At 41.4% G+C, this 18,534-nt stretch overlaps 1 protein-coding gene across 1 annotated transcript; it reads left to right on the top strand.

The window, feature by feature from the left end:
• The first annotated feature begins 9,556 nt into the window (after positions 1-9,556).
• Positions 9,557-14,679, top strand: OR2S2 (olfactory receptor family 2 subfamily S member 2). The gene is made up of 2 exons (XM_074361426.1): positions 9,557-9,708; positions 12,463-14,679. The coding sequence occupies exon 2, from the start codon at positions 12,463-12,465 to the stop codon at positions 13,432-13,434; it is 972 nt and encodes a 323-aa protein (XP_074217527.1). The 5' UTR covers positions 9,557-9,708; the 3' UTR covers positions 13,435-14,679.
• Positions 14,680-18,534: the final 3,855 nt, after the last annotated feature.

Below are 18,534 nucleotides of genomic sequence, written 5' to 3'. Positions count from 1 at the left end.
TGGTGGATGTTTCTCTGCCTCTTGGTTTCTCTCACCTGAGGGTCTCAGAGGATAAGATGAAGGGCAACCTTCATACAAGTTATCGTAGGTAAATCTAATTACACAGACTCTCACTACACACAAGGGCTTTGTGTGAAGAGGGAGCATTTAATGTGAATTTTCCCCTCATTCCGTAAGCAATTCTATAAAAGTATATTCCTGTTGGTCAATTTCTCTATATCTGTGATACATACTGAACAAACTGATGTCAAGGAAAAGTAACTCTTCACAAGTTTTATTGCTTAACTCATGAAAAGCTCTAGTCTGTAAGTCTGTACTTCAACTGCTCCTTGGCTCATTCTTTGAACATATTTGAATGGGTCCTTACTTTTATGTTACCTTTCAACTCATCTTACTCCTTATTAAATAATAGTAATATTTTTATCTTTATCCTCATTGTTTCTTTCTCTTTACTGTCATTTTAATTCTTAAAACTGTTTCTTGAGCCCTTCTGTAACTATGTCTTCATAATTAACCTGTTTCTCTTGCCCTTAATCAAGGCCCCCACCAGGAAGTCATTTACGTCCTTGCGGCAGAGATGAGAGTGAGTAAGGTGTGACAACACTGATGCAAGGGTCAAAGGTGCAGGCCTTTTTTCTTTTCCCTTTTTGAAAATGTTATTCAACCCTGGCTTCTGTTGCTAGATAGCATTGGCTTTCCATGGGTCATCAGAGTCACATGGAAACTGAGAGGTGTCGAGGAGAATCAAAGGAATTCTACTGGCCATCTGACCTGGCTTGACCAAGCACACAGCCAGGTGGTGACCATCACTTGCTTTTCTACCTAAGAATCTCCCAAGCCACCCAGTAGTCAGAGGGAGAGGAGGTGATGCTCAGAGGGAGAAGGAGGAGACATCTAAGAATCATCTGTATGATTGGGGAGGAATTCCAAGTCAACTCCCTAGAGTAATCAATCCAGAAGTCTAGTTAAAAGAATGAGCAAAATAGAAAATCTCTGACAGTTGATATGAAATTTTTAATCCAACAGAGAGGAAACTAACAATCAAAACCATCAGCCTTTGCTGAGAAAGAGTTACTGCAGGAAGATGGTGAAAACACTAAAGGAAGTTCTCAGTAGTTTTTTGAGTGGGATTCAGGAAAGTACTGAATCAATAAAACCAGAGAAGTCTACAAAAAAAAAAGAGGCTAGGAGAAAAGATAGCTGGGCAATAAGAGCCTTTTCTCAGGGAAAATATTCCACTTACTTGGTCAAATAAAATTCAGCAGGAAGAACTTGAAAGTAGATAGGACAATGCTTAAAAATGAATTTTTAAATTAAAAATAACTTAAATTGGTCTCCTAGACTTCAGGGAAAAAAACAAAGGGATTTAAATTATTTAAGAAAAGATGAGAGGCATGTAAGATAGACCAGGGAACCATTATGGAATCCATGAAAAGAAAACGGAGCAGATGAAAGACAAATAATAATTTTTAAAAAATCATTTCACTGAATAGAAGTTTTAAATAGTTTGTTCATAAAAGGTTCATCAATCACCAGGTAAGAATTGTAGCAAAAGGCACACCTACCTAGATTCAAGGGTAAATTTTGATTCCTATACATACCAAAATAATTCTATAGACTTTTCCACGGAAGAAAAGCACATTTGCTAACAAGGAATGAGAACCTGACTGCTACTGGCCTGCAGTTCTGCAGCCCTAACTGTAGACATCAGTGGAACAAGGCTTACAAAGTTCTGAGGGAAATGGGTTGTAGAGTCCCGAGTTGTACACACTCCTGACAAATGAGGGCTAAAAAGACACTTGCTGTCACGTGTAAACACAGGAAGCACAGACCCCTACAATCTCTTTCCGGGAAAAAAAAAATTGATTTAGAATGTTCTCCCAACAAACAGTTAAAAATAAATAATTGAAAGAGCGTGATAGATATGCCATAGAAGAGACAGCAGAAAACAATGAAATACCTGAGACTAATAAGGTCTAGACAATTCTTAGACCAAATTTGCAAAGACGAATATATGAAGGACTTATTAGCAAACAAGTTGAGGTAAACAGTGACAACAAGGCAACGATGCAGCTCCAGTTACAGTCCTAGAGACTTCATCGAGCTGGGAAATGGAGACAGAGAAGCAAAGTCAACCCACTAAAGGCCTCATCTTATGAAGGATGTGGGGGGAAGGGGGTTCTTATAAACATAATCCATAGCATTGATACTGAAATGCAACAACAGTCTTAATATGCTTGTTGAACATTTAGGAGTAAATACCAGCAGACAAGTATTAAGAGGAAAACTCTTAAAAGTATTAAAGGATTATGAAAGAACAAAGAAAGTTGATCAAATGAAAAAACTCATTTATTGAACCTGATTAGATTTAAACCATTGTACATTAAAAAAATAATACACATTATCCAGTGTTTTTCTTAATTCAGGGTTTCTAACATGAGGAACGTTAGGAGATCAATTACTACAATCACTTTATTAATAGATTAAAAAAGAAAAAGTAATCCCATCAACAAATGTGGAGAAGTTATTTGGAAACTTAGCATCTATTTCTGACTTTTTTAAAGCAGTGAACTTGAATAGAGGAAACCATCCTTGATGTGAATGAAAGTATCAGAACAACAGCAAACAGCACACTTGATGGCAGAACACCAGTGGCATGCCTAGGATAGCATGCCTGGGTTAGGACATCTGCTCTCAGTGTGTGCATCGTTCTACAGAGTCTACCTAATTAAAATGGATAGAGAAAATAAATAAGGAACAGAATATAGAAAAGAAGAAAGAGGAAAACTATTCAGTAAGTAAACAGATGTTTACTTAAGAAAAAAATTTGAAGCAAGTGCAAAACTACTACAACTAATAAGAAAGTAAAGTAGGATGGTCATATATAATTCACATCAGTTACAACAACTTTAAAATACCTAGGGAAAATAAATACAGAAGTTTGAGTATATTACATATTTACATCGGTCATGCATTAACAGAAGAAATTTCTAAAAAGACGTTTTCATGTTGGAGGGAGGAAAAGTCCTGAATGTAAGCTTCAGGGCAGTCTAGCATATCCTCCCAGTGCCCTCATTCAGTCTTTTTCCCCCTTTCTAGCAAGTTGGGATGACCCATGTTCCATCTACTTTCCCATCCCTAGAGCAGGTCCACCCTATTTGCTAGGAACAAAGGTGCAAGACAGGGCTTGGAGGCAAACACAAAGGCTCACTGATAAAGGCTCTCAGAAGCAAAGAAAACCAGCCTTTACTCCAGTACTTGTTTTGGAAATTGCCAGAGTTTAGATCAGACCACTGACAAATGAGTCTCTCAGAGTTCTGTGTATGTGCAGATTAATTTCTACCTGATGATTACTGGTGACCATTTTTCTCAATTTAGGATGACCCCTAAAATCTTCAAGAGAGTAGAGTATCAATGAAGGTTATCATAAATATGACCAAATCAAACATCACAGATAATCACAGACAACATGTCAAGAATGTAATCACCCAAAGAGCTTAAATCAGAGCATTTCAGATGCCAGACAGGCAATGTAACTGAGGGAAAGAACGAGGTGGGGAAGCAGGAGCGAACTGCCTCTTCCTCCTGGTTCCAGCCAACTGCAGCCAGGCAGGAATGCAGGAAGGGGGGGGAGGGGTACGCAGAAGCTGCTCCCCATCCTGCAGGTTCCACATTTACCTTTAGTGCTTGCAGAGTTGAGCTGAGTATCTCCCTAAATTCTTTAACAATATAAAGATAAGTATTATAAGGACCAAACAATATTTGTTCCCTAGTCACTTTTGGCTATGGGTTGCCAATTTGTGACCTCTGCTATAAGCACACATAAATCATAGTATTGCTGGAGTTCTTAAGAACACCACGACAGAGGTCAGTTACACCTATTGTTCTGGGAGGAAACTGCTCCCTCTCATTCTTATCATGTGGTTCTAGTGGGGCTGCCAATGGTAGTACGTCAACCCTTGGCCACAGCAATTGTCTAAGGGAAGGCATGTAACATAGGTCAGACTAATTTAAACCATTCTCCAGGATATTTCTAATTGGGGCAAGAAGAGAAGGGGTATTATATAAGCTTCCTGTGCTGCACTGCAGATCACTACTTAGTGGCTTAAAATAATACACATTTACAGTCTTGCCGTATCTGTGAGTTAGGTGTTAAAATAAGTCCTCGGCAAGGCTGCAGTCTAGGTGTTGGCCAGGGCTCAGTTCTCATCTGGAGACTCGAACAGAATGTGAATTAGGTTGCTGACCGCTCTCTTCCCTAACATATGAGGAAGTCTGCTCACCAGAATTTAAAATGAAGCCAGGAAAAGACAAGTAGAGATAAGAAACAGATGAAGGGACAGAGAGTCCTAAAGTTCCTAATTCCAGTTGTGCCTGAGACTGAATCCACCCTTGAATTTCTCAGTTACATAAAAGCATCAAAGTAAAGTTTATTTTGAAATTAAGCTGGCTGGAGTAATTTTTCTACATAGCAACTTACAAAGTCCTGAAAATTACAAAGCCCCAAGTAAAGGCATCTTTATATGGTCACTTGCTGACCACTGCGTACTCCAACTGCAATTTTATATTTTTTTACATGAGATCATTCCCAATTAAGAGAGAAGAAACTACAAACCAGCCTTGTTCAAATCCCAGACTCTTTTTCAAATAAAACAAAAGGAATAAATTCCTCTCAGACCTGTACTCTCCATGAACATTGATGTCAAAATGCTAAATTATAAAAATCAGTAAAACAATTGGAGGCAGGTATAGCTCAGTGGTAGAGCATATGCTTAGCATGCACAGTCTTGGGTTCAATTCCTAGTACCTCCATTAAAAAATAAATATATAAATAAATAAACCTAATTACCTTTCCACCCCCCCAAAATCAATAAAACAAATACAGTAATGGACTTAGAGGATAATTCCCTGTGAGCAAGTTACATTTATTCCAAAAATGCATGGATAGGCTAAACATTAAAAATTCACCACATTAACAAACTAAAGAAGAAAAACCAAATGATCATCTCAATAGATGTAGAAAAAGTGTTTCACAAAATTCAATGTCCTGACAAGAACTACTCTACTCCAGCCAAACATCAGAAAAAACAATGGCCCCAGCCCCACCCCACCAGCAAAGACTAATCTGATGGCCTAGATTTCTACCCTTGCCAGGCTATGACAAGGCAGCCCAACCACTCCCCTGCCAGTGTGGTATCAGAGGAGGCTGAGCAGGGAGGTGGGATGTTTATGTCCCCTGGGAAGAGTAACAAGTTCCCACCCCACACTGTCAGTGGAGACTACGTGGGAAGCTCCTTCTCCTTCCCACTTGACTGGTATCAGAGAAGGGGGCCTAATGGAAAGTCAGGACTTGTGTCTATGCTTATGAAGCCACCCCTTCCCATGGTGTCAATGGAGATCATGAGAGTCATACTAGGCACTCCTGCCTCTGCCAGCCAGAAGGGAATCAACAGAGCCCTAGTGAAACTCCTGTTCTTCACCCAGCAGTAAGAAGGATACTATCCTCCTAGGAATGCAAGGCTGGTTTAATATTCAAAGATCAGTCAACGCAATCTACCATATTAATAGAATAAATAGGAAAAAATCGCATGATTGTATCAAGTCAAGCAGAAGAAACTTTGGGAAAACAACACTCATTCATGATAAAAACTTTCAGTACTGAACCTGTGGTCCCAGCCAGTGAGGTAGGGCAAGAAAAATAGGCTACAGATCAAAATTTTTGAAGAAAGGAAAAAACCTGTCATCATTCATAAATAAATATCATTCATAAATGCCTACTATGTACAGAATCTAAAATAATTTAGAGATATAAGTATTTAAAAGAGAGTTTAGCAAGATCCCTAGATAAAATAAATATACAAAAACCCAACTGTATGTCTATATTCTAGCAATAAATATGAAACATTTTTAAGGACACCAAGAAATATAAATAAAGATATTTATATATTGAAATAAAAAATAAATACTACCATACAGAGGTAAATCTAGCAAAAGAGCTCTAAGACTTTTATGCATATAATTATAAATTATTAAGTGTTTTGAATGATATTAAAATAAAGAGAGAAATATTTCCCATTCATAGGTAAGAATATTCAATATTACAGAGATGTTACTTCTCCCCAAATTGATCTATACATTCAATGTAATCCCAATATTTTAATCTCTAAAATAATTATTGTAAAATTTAATAAGCTGGTTCAATAATTTATATGAAACAACAAAAGACCAAGAACAGCCATGACATATTTGAAAAAGTATTGAGTGGGAATAAAGGGATTTACCCTATAAGAAATCAAAACATAGAATAAAGCAATATTTATTAGGGAAGTGTAGCATTGACACAGGAATAGACATACCAATGGAAAAGAACAAAGATCTCAGCAACAGACCAATTTATGTTTGGAGACTTGACATATGACAGAGATGGTAATGAAGATTGGTGGAGAAAGGACAGGTTGTAAATGCAATGAAGACAAATGGGAATACATGTGTGTACCAGGGAAAACATATAAAATACTTATAGCAGCATTCAGTTGGGAAGCAACCCAATTATTCATCAAAATAGAATGTATAAATAAGCTGTGCTATGGTCATATAATGGAAGTCAGCAAAAGAAATTAATGAATTTAGCTACACTCCTAAATATCAATGAATCTTACAAACGTAATATTGAATGAAGAAAAAACAAAGAAAAGAAAACCTCAAGTGATCTGATTTTTATAGAGTTCAGAAAGACGAAAACCTAAACTATACTGTTTAAGGATGTATCCATACATGATAAAATTCAAAAAAAGCATGGAAACAATTGTAACTAAAATCAGGAGTGTGATTATCTCTGTAAGGAAAGAAAGACGACTAGGAGTAGGGAAAAATACTCAGGGAGGTTCCCAGGTGCTGGCAATGTTCTACTCCTTAAATTAGGTAGTGATTACTTTATTATTCTTTTGATTTAAAATTTGTTTTATATATTTTGATATGCATTTACATATGTGTGCTATATATCACATTTTAAATTATTTTAAACACAAAACTTTAAATACTGCAATGAGATGTCATTTCTCAACTCAGTTTGGCAAAGGCCAAAAAGTCTTAAGACCAACATATTATGTTGACAGAGCGTGGGAAAACAGACATTCTCACATACCGATGACAAGAATGTGTAAATTGGCAATATCTATCAAAAGTACAAACGTACATTAAACCATATTTTACTATATGTACTAAGTTATTAATATGCAAGTATGTTTGTTGTAGTACTGACTGTAATAGCATAAGATTGGAAAAGCTTTGAAAATCTAAGTGTCCATTAATATTAGACTAGTTAATTAAATGATGATACAACTTCACAATGGAATATATGCAAACATTGAAAAGAATGACGCAGTACTATGTATTTTTTCCCAGGTATATATCTCTAAGGTATATTGTTAACTGAGAAAAGCAAGACAAGACAGAGTGTATTTGTGCTAAATTTATTTTGGAGGCAAATTTAGCACAAATGCACACTGTCTTACTATCTTACTTTCTCGCTTAACAAATGCATAGAATATCTCTGAAGAAAAAGCAGACAAGAAATTGCTAACATTGGTTGCCTTGAGGGAGACGAACTGGGGGACTAGAGACAGAGGTTTAATTTTATTATACCTTCTAAACCTTATGAAGTTAGTTCCAAGTACAAGCCAGACCTATTAAATAACAGTGATGATGCTGCTGCTGCTGCTGCTGATGATGATGATATCAATGGTGATAAAAAGAATTAGATGTACTGAGATTGAAATCCCTGCTCAGCTGTTCACAAGACATGTGGTTTTTGGTAAATTGCTTAATTTTTTTAAAGCTTGGTCCCTCAAATAAAAAAAAATAGGGGGATAGTAAAACGATCTCCCAGGAAGACTGGAAGTAGACACTCAACATATATGTATTGCCGGATTTTACTGAACTTATATAATATGTGTGAAGCACTTATCATGGTGGCCAGCACGCGGGGGAGCCTCAATGAATGCAGCTAATTCTGCAGTGGCTGCTGCTGTTAGACATCTGTCCTGCCTCTCCATTCTGGGTGTCTAGTCTTTCAACTTGGGGACAAGGTGCTCTGTCCCTGAAGCAAACACTGGCTTCTCTGAGATGCCAGGAAAGGCTCAGGAGGAGGCCAGCATCTGCTGTGCTCCCCTCGCCGCCTCCAGTTGGCCATGTCCCTGTCACTGTCTCTAATTGTGACGGGTTGGGGGGATGTGGTCCCTGGAGCCCCCAGGTAGGCTGGGCCCCTGCACCCTGTGCACATTTTACATTCCACACTTTAAATTGCTTCTGGGACTAGAAGGGTCCCCGTAGGAGTCCATGGCTGCAGCCTGAGGACTCTCTTCACTGTTGGGGAAATAGGCTCTTGGGATTCCTGGGCCTCAGACCAAGATGAGAGGTTCTCTACATGAAAAGTCTGTAGCAGAGATGCCCAGGGCTCATCGACAAAGCTGGGAGGAAGGAAACACCCACAAGAGGCTAAAGTTCCCACAAGGACTTTGGATGAAAAAGAAGAAAGAGGGTCTCAGAGGTAAAGGAAGTCAGGCAGGGGAGTGTCTGGGTATTACTCTGGTATCCAGGCTCTCACCCCGGCGTTCAGTCAGCAGTTGAGGATTGTGTCTGGGATCAGGGGACTCAGAACAGCGGCCACAAGCAGGAATCAGGTGGGGAGAGCTGGGCTGTGGCGGGGACAGAGGTGGTGGCCATGCCTTCTGTAGAGCATTTCCTGTACAGACTTTCCACCTAGCCCTCCCTCTGCTCCAAGACACCATCCCATGGCTGGTGCCACAGCAGGGAGCAGCAACCAGAAGTAAATGCCAGGCGGGCCCTCACGCTCTCCAGTGCTCACCACTGATCCAGCCCCTGCCCTGCTGCTCCATCCTCACGAGGAGCCAGGGAGGGGAGTGGGAGGGGTCCCCAGCCCCTCCTGCAGAGATTTCTCAGAAGAATGGGGCTTCCTCTGGGTCAGAGGGTGAGCAGACTGGTGGGCCTCAAGGCTAGTCCATGTGGTTCCCACTCTGTGGCTACTTCTTCCCATTTTTCTCAATTTCCTTTGATAAATACTAAGATTTTTATCCACTGACTACAAAGTAACTTGTGCCTGTTGTATTAAGAGAAAATTTGGTCATACTAAAGAGGTACAAAGAGGTACAAAACCGCTGATTTTGCTGTAATTTCCTTTCAGTCACTTCTAGCCACGCATATCATCTACCTAATTGAGATTGTAACGGTGTGTACAATTTCCTATTCTCCATTCTCATTTATCACTATAGTGGAATAATATTATAGTACAAAAAATTACAAACATAATGTTCATGTCATTCCATTATATGAAATGGCATAATTTACTTAGGCATTTATTAGTGGATGGTGATTTTTCCCATTTTTTGCTCGCAAATACTGCTGTGGTAAGAGCCTTTACTCCAAGATACTGGCCCTCCACTCTCATGGATTCCGTACAATTATTTCTCAGAGCTGGAATTGCTGAGGTGATGGATATGCAGGTTTTTCAAGTTTTCCCTCTTTCGAGGCAAACAGCTCCTCAGAAAAGCTGTATGAGCGTGTAAGCGGCTCTTTTGACCACACTGAGCTGCCTCCCATTCCTCAGCTGCCTGCTGGCTCCAGAGACAGGCAGGGACAGGACCACAGCAAGACCAGGCCTTTGGGACAAGCCGGGAGCCACACCTACAGGTACGGGCACAAAGTGAAAGCTTCCCTTCCTCTCCCTGCTCCTGCCTGGCCTCCCCACTCCTTTCATGGGCTGTGGGAGTCAGAGCTCTGTTTTCTTCCCTTCTGAGTCCCCTCCAAAACCTGACACAGCACTTCCTGGTGACCATTCCTTGATGGGAAACCAGGCATTCAGATCTCCTCTTCACACACACACACACACACACACACACAAACACATATACCCTCTCCCCACACCCGAAGGAGTGAGTAGCCACCTTCACCAAGGACTGCTGCTTCCCTGCACAGGGCAGTCCACGAGAGTCAGGATGCCCAGAGAAGCACCAAATTCAGCCTTCTCATAATGCACATGGGGAAACTGAGGCCTCGGGAGGAGAAGGGACTTGCTCAAGTGACATAGAAGACCCATGTCACGGGCAGGGGCAGGTCCCACAGCTCTGGTCTCAATGTGCAAGGTCTTCCTAGATGTTCAGTCTGTCCCAATTAAACCAACTTTTATTTAGCACCTTTCATATGATAGGCACTAAGACTTCCACGGATGCAGCTCTCACACAGGTCAAATCCTGGACCTCACTCATGCCCACACCACATTATTCATGGGCAGGGGCTTCTGTGTGCGAAGATCTGTCTGAGGGCAGTGGACAGAAGGGCTTCTCTAACAGTAGCCACCTTCCTTGGCTTCTGTAAGTACAGCATGTCCTTGTCATTATTGAATTTTGTTTGTGACAGTGACCGTAATGTTTACTTTTCATTTCCTGGAGGGGCTGGGAGAGCCATTGGGAGGAATGAGATCCGCTGGGGCAGGAGTTCATGGCGGGGCACCCAGGGTGGGCTTGTGCTGAGCAATCAGGAACACCCTCACGTGCTGAGGCAGAAGGCAAGGCAGGGAGGTAACAGGCTTGTACAGGAAATACGATGAAACCCGTAACTGCATACTGGGGGAGACTTCTCCTGGATTAGATCAATGGTTCTCTGCTGGGTGCTGTTTTGCACACCGCTCGCCCCCCAGAAACATTTAGCAATGTCTGGAGAAAGTTTTGGTTGTTACAACTCTGGGAGCGGGTACTACTAGCAACTGGTAGGTAGAGGCCAGGGGTGCAGCTAAACAGTCTACAGTGCACAGGACTGTTCCCCCACAACAAAGGATGATCAGCCCAAAATGTCAATGGTGCTGAGGTTGAGAGACTGGGTTCAACTCAGGGCAGGAGCTGAAATGCCTGACAATGCATCTCACATAAATTCTTTCACGATGAGTGAGGCAACAGCGTGCTGAACAAAGAGATGGATCAGAGAATACACAGAGCTGGTACTGGAGAGACAGGATCTTTTAAAAATCTGTGCACCAAGACATCAAGGCAGCTATTTGGTGAAAAGAACTCAGAATTGGGGCCTGCAATTTAACCATTCTGTCATTCCACCCTACAGAGCAAAAGCTTTTGCTCCTCTGAGCTTTGGTGACTTGCTCCATAAACCTTGAATGACAATATCTTCTCCATGGGATGTTTCAAAAAATATGGTACAGAGTAGATGCTCATTAGTATTAACCACTCATCCTCCATCGTCCACCCACTCCTACACATACGCCCCACTGCAATTAAGAAAGAGTTAGAGAAATATTATCAATGAGGATTCTGGATTTAGCGTCTGAGCAATTGCAGCTAAAAGACTAGAAACCCTCTACACAAAGACACATAGGTCTCCCTATAAGCTAGCTGCCTGTATGGAACACAAGGATGGGGTCAGAGAGCCGGAATATTACACAAGAATAAAATACAAGCATAAAAGGACAAAGAAAAAAAAATTCCTAAGTTACCTCCAAGCTACAAATTTCACCAATATCCCAGTGAGATGAGGTTAGAAGTTGATGCTGTATGGTCTCCTATCTGTTAACTGTAGTGTGTATGGTTATTAATCACTGAGTCAACTGGTCAGTAAGCTGCACAGCTGTCATCCCAGAGCAAGGTTCAATCACTCCAGTCAATACTTGTGTTGACATCATAAAGTTCCTCCCCATATAGGAACCTCCTCATATACTGCTGTCAATCTGTATTAAAATAGGCAGATCCCAATGCTGATGACAGTCAAGTTTGTGTCACTGATGGTGGGCAGACTGGAAAAGTCTTCCTCAATATGGCTGAGCCTTTATCTGGGCTTGCTTCTCTCTGGAAGTGGATTAACACTTTTATACAAGTTCCTTCCAAATGTAATCAAAATTTAAGGAGGCTTTAAAATTTGCTGCTTCTAAGAATTGGATCAGCTTGAGGATTTTCCTCCCTGAGAATCTAAGAAAACTCAGATGAAATCAAATTTCTGTATATTTACATTAAAGAGAAATTATTCATAGCATTTTCCAGCCATTAAACATAAGACAGAGGAAAAGCTCTCCTTGGCTGGGGATCAGCTCCCCTGGGTTCAAGTCCGGTCTCTGTCACCAACTTAGAAGACCTGAACAGGTCACTTCCCTCTCTAGGCCTCCGCTGCTTTGATGGGCAATGAGAGGATGCAGCAACACGAGAGAAACCCCTCACATAGTGAGACTGCTGGACACTCTCGCCCAATCCTGGCCCACTGAAAGCTCTGCTCCAGCTCTGACCTTCTCTCATCTAAGAGCTGAGGACACCTACTGTCTCTTGTGGTCATTTTTCTATAAGACACACACGCTCTCCTGTTATGCAGCAGGTCTTGACCATGTACCAGATGCCTGGGACTCTTCTTAAGAAAGCCTGATGTGCTGCTTTTGTACTTTGCTCACGACAGATGGGATATTACATGGAAAAAGCTAATCAGACCTCTCCAGTGCTGGGGTTCATTCTCCTGGGCCTCTCAGCCCACCCGAAGCTGGAGAAAACGTTCTTTGTGCTCATCCTGCTGATGTACCTGATGATCCTGCTGGGAAACGGGGTCCTCGTCCTGGTGACCGTGTCTGATTCCCGCCTGCACACGCCCATGTACTTCTTCCTGGGGAACCTCTCCTTCCTTGACATCTGCTATACAACCTCCTCGGTCCCTCTGGTCCTGGATGGCTTCCGCACACCCAGGAAAACCATCTCCTTCTCAGGCTGTGCCGTGCAGATGTTCCTCTCCTTCGCCATGGCGGGGACAGAGTGTGTGCTTCTGGGCATGATGGCATTTGACCGCTACGTGGCCATCTGCAACCCCCTGAGGTACCCTGTGGTCATGAGCAAGGCTGCCTACGTGCCCATGGCTGCCAGCTCCTGGGCTATTGGTGGTATTGCTTCTCTGGTACACACATCCTTGGCAATTCAGCTGCCCTTCTGTGGGGACAACATCATCAACCACTTCACCTGTGAGATCCTGGCTGTCCTGAAGTTGGCTTGTGCTGACATCTCCATCAATGTGATCAGCATGGGGGTGACCAATGTGATCTTCCTGGGGGTCCCTGTGCTGTTCATCTCTGTCTCCTATATATTCATCATTGCTACCATCCTGAGGATCCCCTCAGCTGAGGGGAGAAGAAAGGCCTTCTCCACCTGCTCTGCCCACCTCACTGTGGTGATAATATTCTATGGAACCTTATTTTTCATGTATGGGAAACCCAAGTCTAAGGACTCCCTGGAGGCAGACAAAGAGGATTTTTCAGACAAGCTCATCCCCCTCTTCTACGGGGTTGTGACCCCCATGCTCAACCCCATCATCTACAGCCTCAGGAACAAGGATGTGAAGGCTGCCCTGAGGTACCTGGTGGCTCAGAAATACTTCAGTCAGTGATGTAGAAGGAGCTTTCAGTAAGTGGAAGTAAGGACTTCAATCATTTCAGCTGCCATTCAAAAGCCAAGTCAACTTAACTGGAACAATCTCTTGCCCTTAAGTCCATTTTCAAGGGATGTTTAACTTTTCAGAGTGTATTTCCTGAGTTTTGGCCATATGTCTGACAGCTTCAACAGATGCCAGAAAATAAATACTCTAATTAAATGATGAAGATACACCGAACACGTGCTAGAACCAACAACACAGGAAACTGAGAGCAAGCCTAATGGCCCATATTGTGTCTAAACTGCAGAGTCAGTACAGAGAAGCGAGGTGGCCACCCCAACTGGAATCACCAGGAGACTCAGGGGAACAAGGAGGAAGTGGAAATTTTCATCTTGGACTTCTGTTTATTAGATTCAGATGTCTGAAATGCTAAGAAGAGACAAAGAAGCTTGACCACATAGAAAGATTTGGGGTGGGAATAATCTATTTTGATAAGCTGAATTTCTTTTGAGCTATGAAAAAAAATTGAGGCTTTTTTTCTTGATACATGGCACATTCTGAAACACTGCTAGTAAATTAAATTAAATTAAATTACGGTACTTCAATAAAAAAAGAAAAGACGGAGTAGAGTTTGAATTTGACACTCATCACTTATAGCAATTCCTAATCAAAAAGCTAGTATTCTGTTAGATAACTCACATTCTGGAAAAAAAAAAGATACATGATAGGTAAATAGACAGATAGAAATAGATAGTGGCTAAGTATGTTTGTAGACTTTGGGGTTGGGGCCTAATGTTTGACAGGTTTCTCTGCTCTGGGAATTCTCAGAGACTTTAATATGCTCAAGTGCATGTGAATGACCAAGAGATATAAAGTCTGTAGCATTTCGTGAGTCTCCATAGTTTAGCACAATAAAACTGGGAAGTATTTCTTACTTATGACCTTGGACAGATTGCTTACCATCACTCAGCCTGTTTCTTCAGATTTTAAAAACCTAACCACTTTATTTTACATGGATTTGATGAGATACTATAAATGAGTGTTCTACAAATAGTAAGCATCACAGTAATGTAAGATATTGTCAGAAGTATTATTATGAGTGCTACACAGTGCTATGTGCCACGTGGAAAAAAGTGAGACATAGTTCCTATTTGGAACAACAGACACAGAAAATGGATGGCAGTGGATGAACAGAAGCAGTTTTATGGCAAGTTATATTAAATGCTGAGAATTCTGGAAGAATAACTTAAAAGAGAATTTAGAAAGTGAATCCAATTTTAAGAATACAGTAAATACTGGAAATTTTTGCTTCAAGTGATATTTAAGTTTTCTTATATTTATTAAAAATGAATTGCACAAGATAATGATGCACATTGTGTTGATAAAATTTCACTATTTGTCAGTCATGTTCCTGATTTCTACTTTGCATCAGCCAGAGTACAATCTAGCTCTTGCAAATATACAAGAGTGACATCTAGTGGCCACTCAAGCAAACTTCAGACACTTGCGGAGCCATGCAATATCATCCTTAGAGGAAGCTTCAGAGGCCTTTTCCTCTTGTTCAACCTTAGCTACATGATGCGTGGAGCTCCTCTCCAGTATCCCTGACCTCAGTTATCCATCACCTGCTTGGACACCTCCGCTGACAAAGAATTCATTACTTCTGGATTCTAGCTGTTTCATTCAGCCCTACTAGCAAATTCTTTCTTGAATTATGCTGAAATATATCTTCCAGTAGCTTCCACCTTCCAGTCCTAACTCAGCTTTGCGTTTCTACGTGAAATGCACCTAATCTGCTTCCTTCTGACATATGAAGGTAATTCTTCTACTCCCAAGCCTATTCCCCTCCAGCCTAACCCACCCCAGCCCTTCCTCCTGTGCCAAAATTAATCAACAGTACCCACCTGGCAGCTACTGAACTGTGTCTAGAGCATCATCTCTTATTTTAGCAAAAGAAAGACTGTGATATTTCTGAAAGTACCTTGGGAATAACAACAGCACTGCTTGATCAGACTGACATAGAGAAACACTTTGAACAACCCCACCTTCTTGGTAGGCTGTCCTCTATTCCCTTTCTTTTCCTCTGAGTAATGGCAGCCCTATCCTTTTATGTTGCAAGTTACATGATCTTGATGTATTGTTAAGTTAGCAATCACATAAACTGTCTTCTCTAAGAACAAAGGCTAACCCCACTCCAGTTACACATTCCTTGTCTTTTCATTGACTGGCATCATCAGTCTTTCTGAAAAAGTATTGCTATGATACCACACCATATAGGAACTCATTTCTAATATCCCCCAAATGAAAATCAATAGAATGGATAAATTATTTGGTGGGACAGGTGGAAACAAGGACTTGCTCCGTCCAATTTGCTTCCAGTTCCTGGCTGTGTTGCCCCAAAATGCCCTTGAGCAGCAGCAGCTGGTTACAATGTCCTGCTTCTTTCCGCATTCTTATAACCAGGCTCATTGTTTTGGGTCTTAGTTCCATAAGGCTCCTCCCCAAACACCAACACAAATTCCAGAGGAATCAAAGATTAAAACGTAAATTTAAAATCCTAAAGATTCTAGGTGAGAATCCTCCTCTAGGTGAGGATGATTCTGGGAAAACGGCAGTTTGTTCTGTAGAATCCATGATGCTTCACGACCCAACCCCAACCCAGCTACTCTTATTTCCTAGAACAAGCAGCTGCCGAGGCTCAAAGGCCATGGGCAATGCCCTGGCTACGGTAAGGTCCCAAAAGATGTAGCAGCAGAGGAATTTTACTCCTCTGTACCAGGAGGTCCTGGAGACAAGCACCAGGGTGTTGGGGCAGGAAAGGAAAGAAACACTGTGGTAGCTAAGTCAGGTTGGGTGATTCCTGGCCACAGAAGGGCAAGGCTGTGGCTTCCATGTCAGGGTTGCTGGAAGAGCCCAAGGTCTCTTTGGCCCTGAGCAGGGGATGCCCCAGGCTTTACGAGCCTTGGCAGCTTGGGGCCTGTTAAAGGACTCACAACTGGCTGAGGTCTCACATCCTAATTCACAAGAGATGACTACCGCACCTGCCCCACTCTCAGGATGCAGCAACCTAAAGTGTGCCAGCAGCAGGGCAGCTAGCATCCAGACAGAACAACAAACAGGACCTAGAGAAACAAGTCTCCTAACGTAAGTGAACTGCAAGAGGAACAAAAACATGCCAAGAGTATTCCAGGAGCTTCAAGTCCAGCACATAAAGTCTTTCTGATAAGATGGCAAATTAAACACTTGTACAGAATGAAGTTGGCCAAGACAAAACACAGTATGATGCAACTTGAGGAGAATGCAAGGTCAGAGGAAGGTTTTGAGGGAAAGAGAGGGGAAGTGAATAAGAGGACATGAAAGTGTTCAGAGAAGGAAATGCCAGGATTCGAATCCAACTCCAACACCCTATGCCTTTCAGCTCCAGCAGCACTTACCTCGGCTTCCAGTGGGGCCCAGAGATGGGTAAGAACGAGCACAGACCCAGCCGGGGGAAGCAAGCAAGCAGGTACAGGAGAATTCTCCTGTTCTTTCTCCCGGTGAGGGGACACACACCCTGTGTCCCACAAGTATAGCTGAAAGAAAACACAGGAGGGATTTTAGGCCCTGGGCCCTAGCAAAAAGGCTAGATGTCGCAGTTTCGTCTGCAGTTTCAGCTTCTCACCAGGCCTCACAAGGACTTAGCTCACTGCTTGTTCTAGGAAACAAGTGTAGTTGGGTTGGGGTTACCAAGTGTAAGATGCCTATAAAGAGATTCCTGACCTGTCCCTGCTCAGCTCCACACCTACCCCACATGACAGTTCAGTAAGGACTTGCATTAAGGCCTGGAAAGGTTATACCACTTTTCAGACAGTGACTCCTTTTATTTATTCATCTATTTTATTTTTTTCAGAATGACAACGTTTTCACCCAATGACATATGCTACAAGAAGGAATATTGTGACTTTATTGTTTCAGGCACAGACACACTCACCAACTTATTACTCAGCACAGCAGCTTCTAGTTGGACAATATCATACAGAAAAAATAGGAACTGTCTGCCACATATACTGCCAAGCAATAGGAATAAAGAGGCAGTATCTCCTGTGACTTTTTAGTGGGCTGTACACATGGACTTTTTTTTAAATTGAAGTATAGCTGATTTACAATGTTGTGTTAGTTTCTGGTGTACAGCAGAGTGATTCAGTTATTCATATATATGTACTTTTTCATTATACGTTATTACAAGCTACTGAATATAGGTCCCCATGCTATACTTTAGGACCTTGCTGTTTATCTATTCTGTATATAGTGGTTTGTATCTGCTAATCCCAAACTCCTCACTTATCCCTTCCCACTCCCCTATCCCCTTTGGTAACCATAAGTGTGTTTTCCATGTCTGTGAGTCCTTTTGTTTTGTAAATAAGTTCATTTGTGTCATTTTTTTTAGATTCCACATATATGTAATATCATATGGTATTTGTCTTTCTCTGCCTAACTTATTTCACCTAGTATGATAATCTCCAGGTCCACCCCTGTTGCTGCAAATGGCATATTTCATTCTTTTTTATGGCTGAGTAGTATTCCATTGTGTGCATGCATGCATGTGGTGTGTGTGTATGTGTGCATACACACCACAACTTCTTTATCCAATCATCTGTTGATGGACATTTAGGTTACTTCCATGTCTTGGCTATTGTTAATAGCACATCCACTATTTTTTACATGTTTTGAAGAACTTGTGGATTTATTTTTTTTGCCCTAGAAGTATTTCCTGTGCTATGATTTTATTTATAGCACAGTTTAATCACAAGATTATCATGAACTCCCAAAATGTTGAATTACTTTTGAAGAAAATAGAGCAGAAAGCAGACTGCACCTTCCAAAGAACCCCTTCTCCACCAGCCCCTCCCACTATCCTCCCTTGGAAAGTACTGTAAACTTCATTATATTACATTTCACATATAAACTCCGTTTACTTCCTAATTGCCATTTGTTACATACTTGTTTTCATTGTTTAATTAATATATTTTTCTATCTGTGAATACTGTTTAGGGTATCTTGGGTCAGGATGAAATGTATTCTAATTTTTCCCGTTAAAATCAATAGAAAACGTTTTCTATCCATTGACTTTCTTCC

Source organism: Camelus bactrianus, chromosome 4 (assembly GCF_048773025.1).
Source record: "Camelus bactrianus isolate YW-2024 breed Bactrian camel chromosome 4, ASM4877302v1, whole genome shotgun sequence".
Taxonomy (NCBI): Eukaryota; Metazoa; Chordata; class Mammalia; order Artiodactyla; family Camelidae; genus Camelus; species Camelus bactrianus.
The sequence above is the reverse complement of the archived record's forward strand: the minus strand, read 5'-3'. Positions and strand labels throughout refer to the sequence as shown.

Coding starts and splice junctions, on each gene's coding strand:
- OR2S2 (XM_074361426.1), top strand. CDS start 12,463: ATGGGATATTACATGGAAAAAGCTAATCAGACCTCTCCAGTGCTGGGG.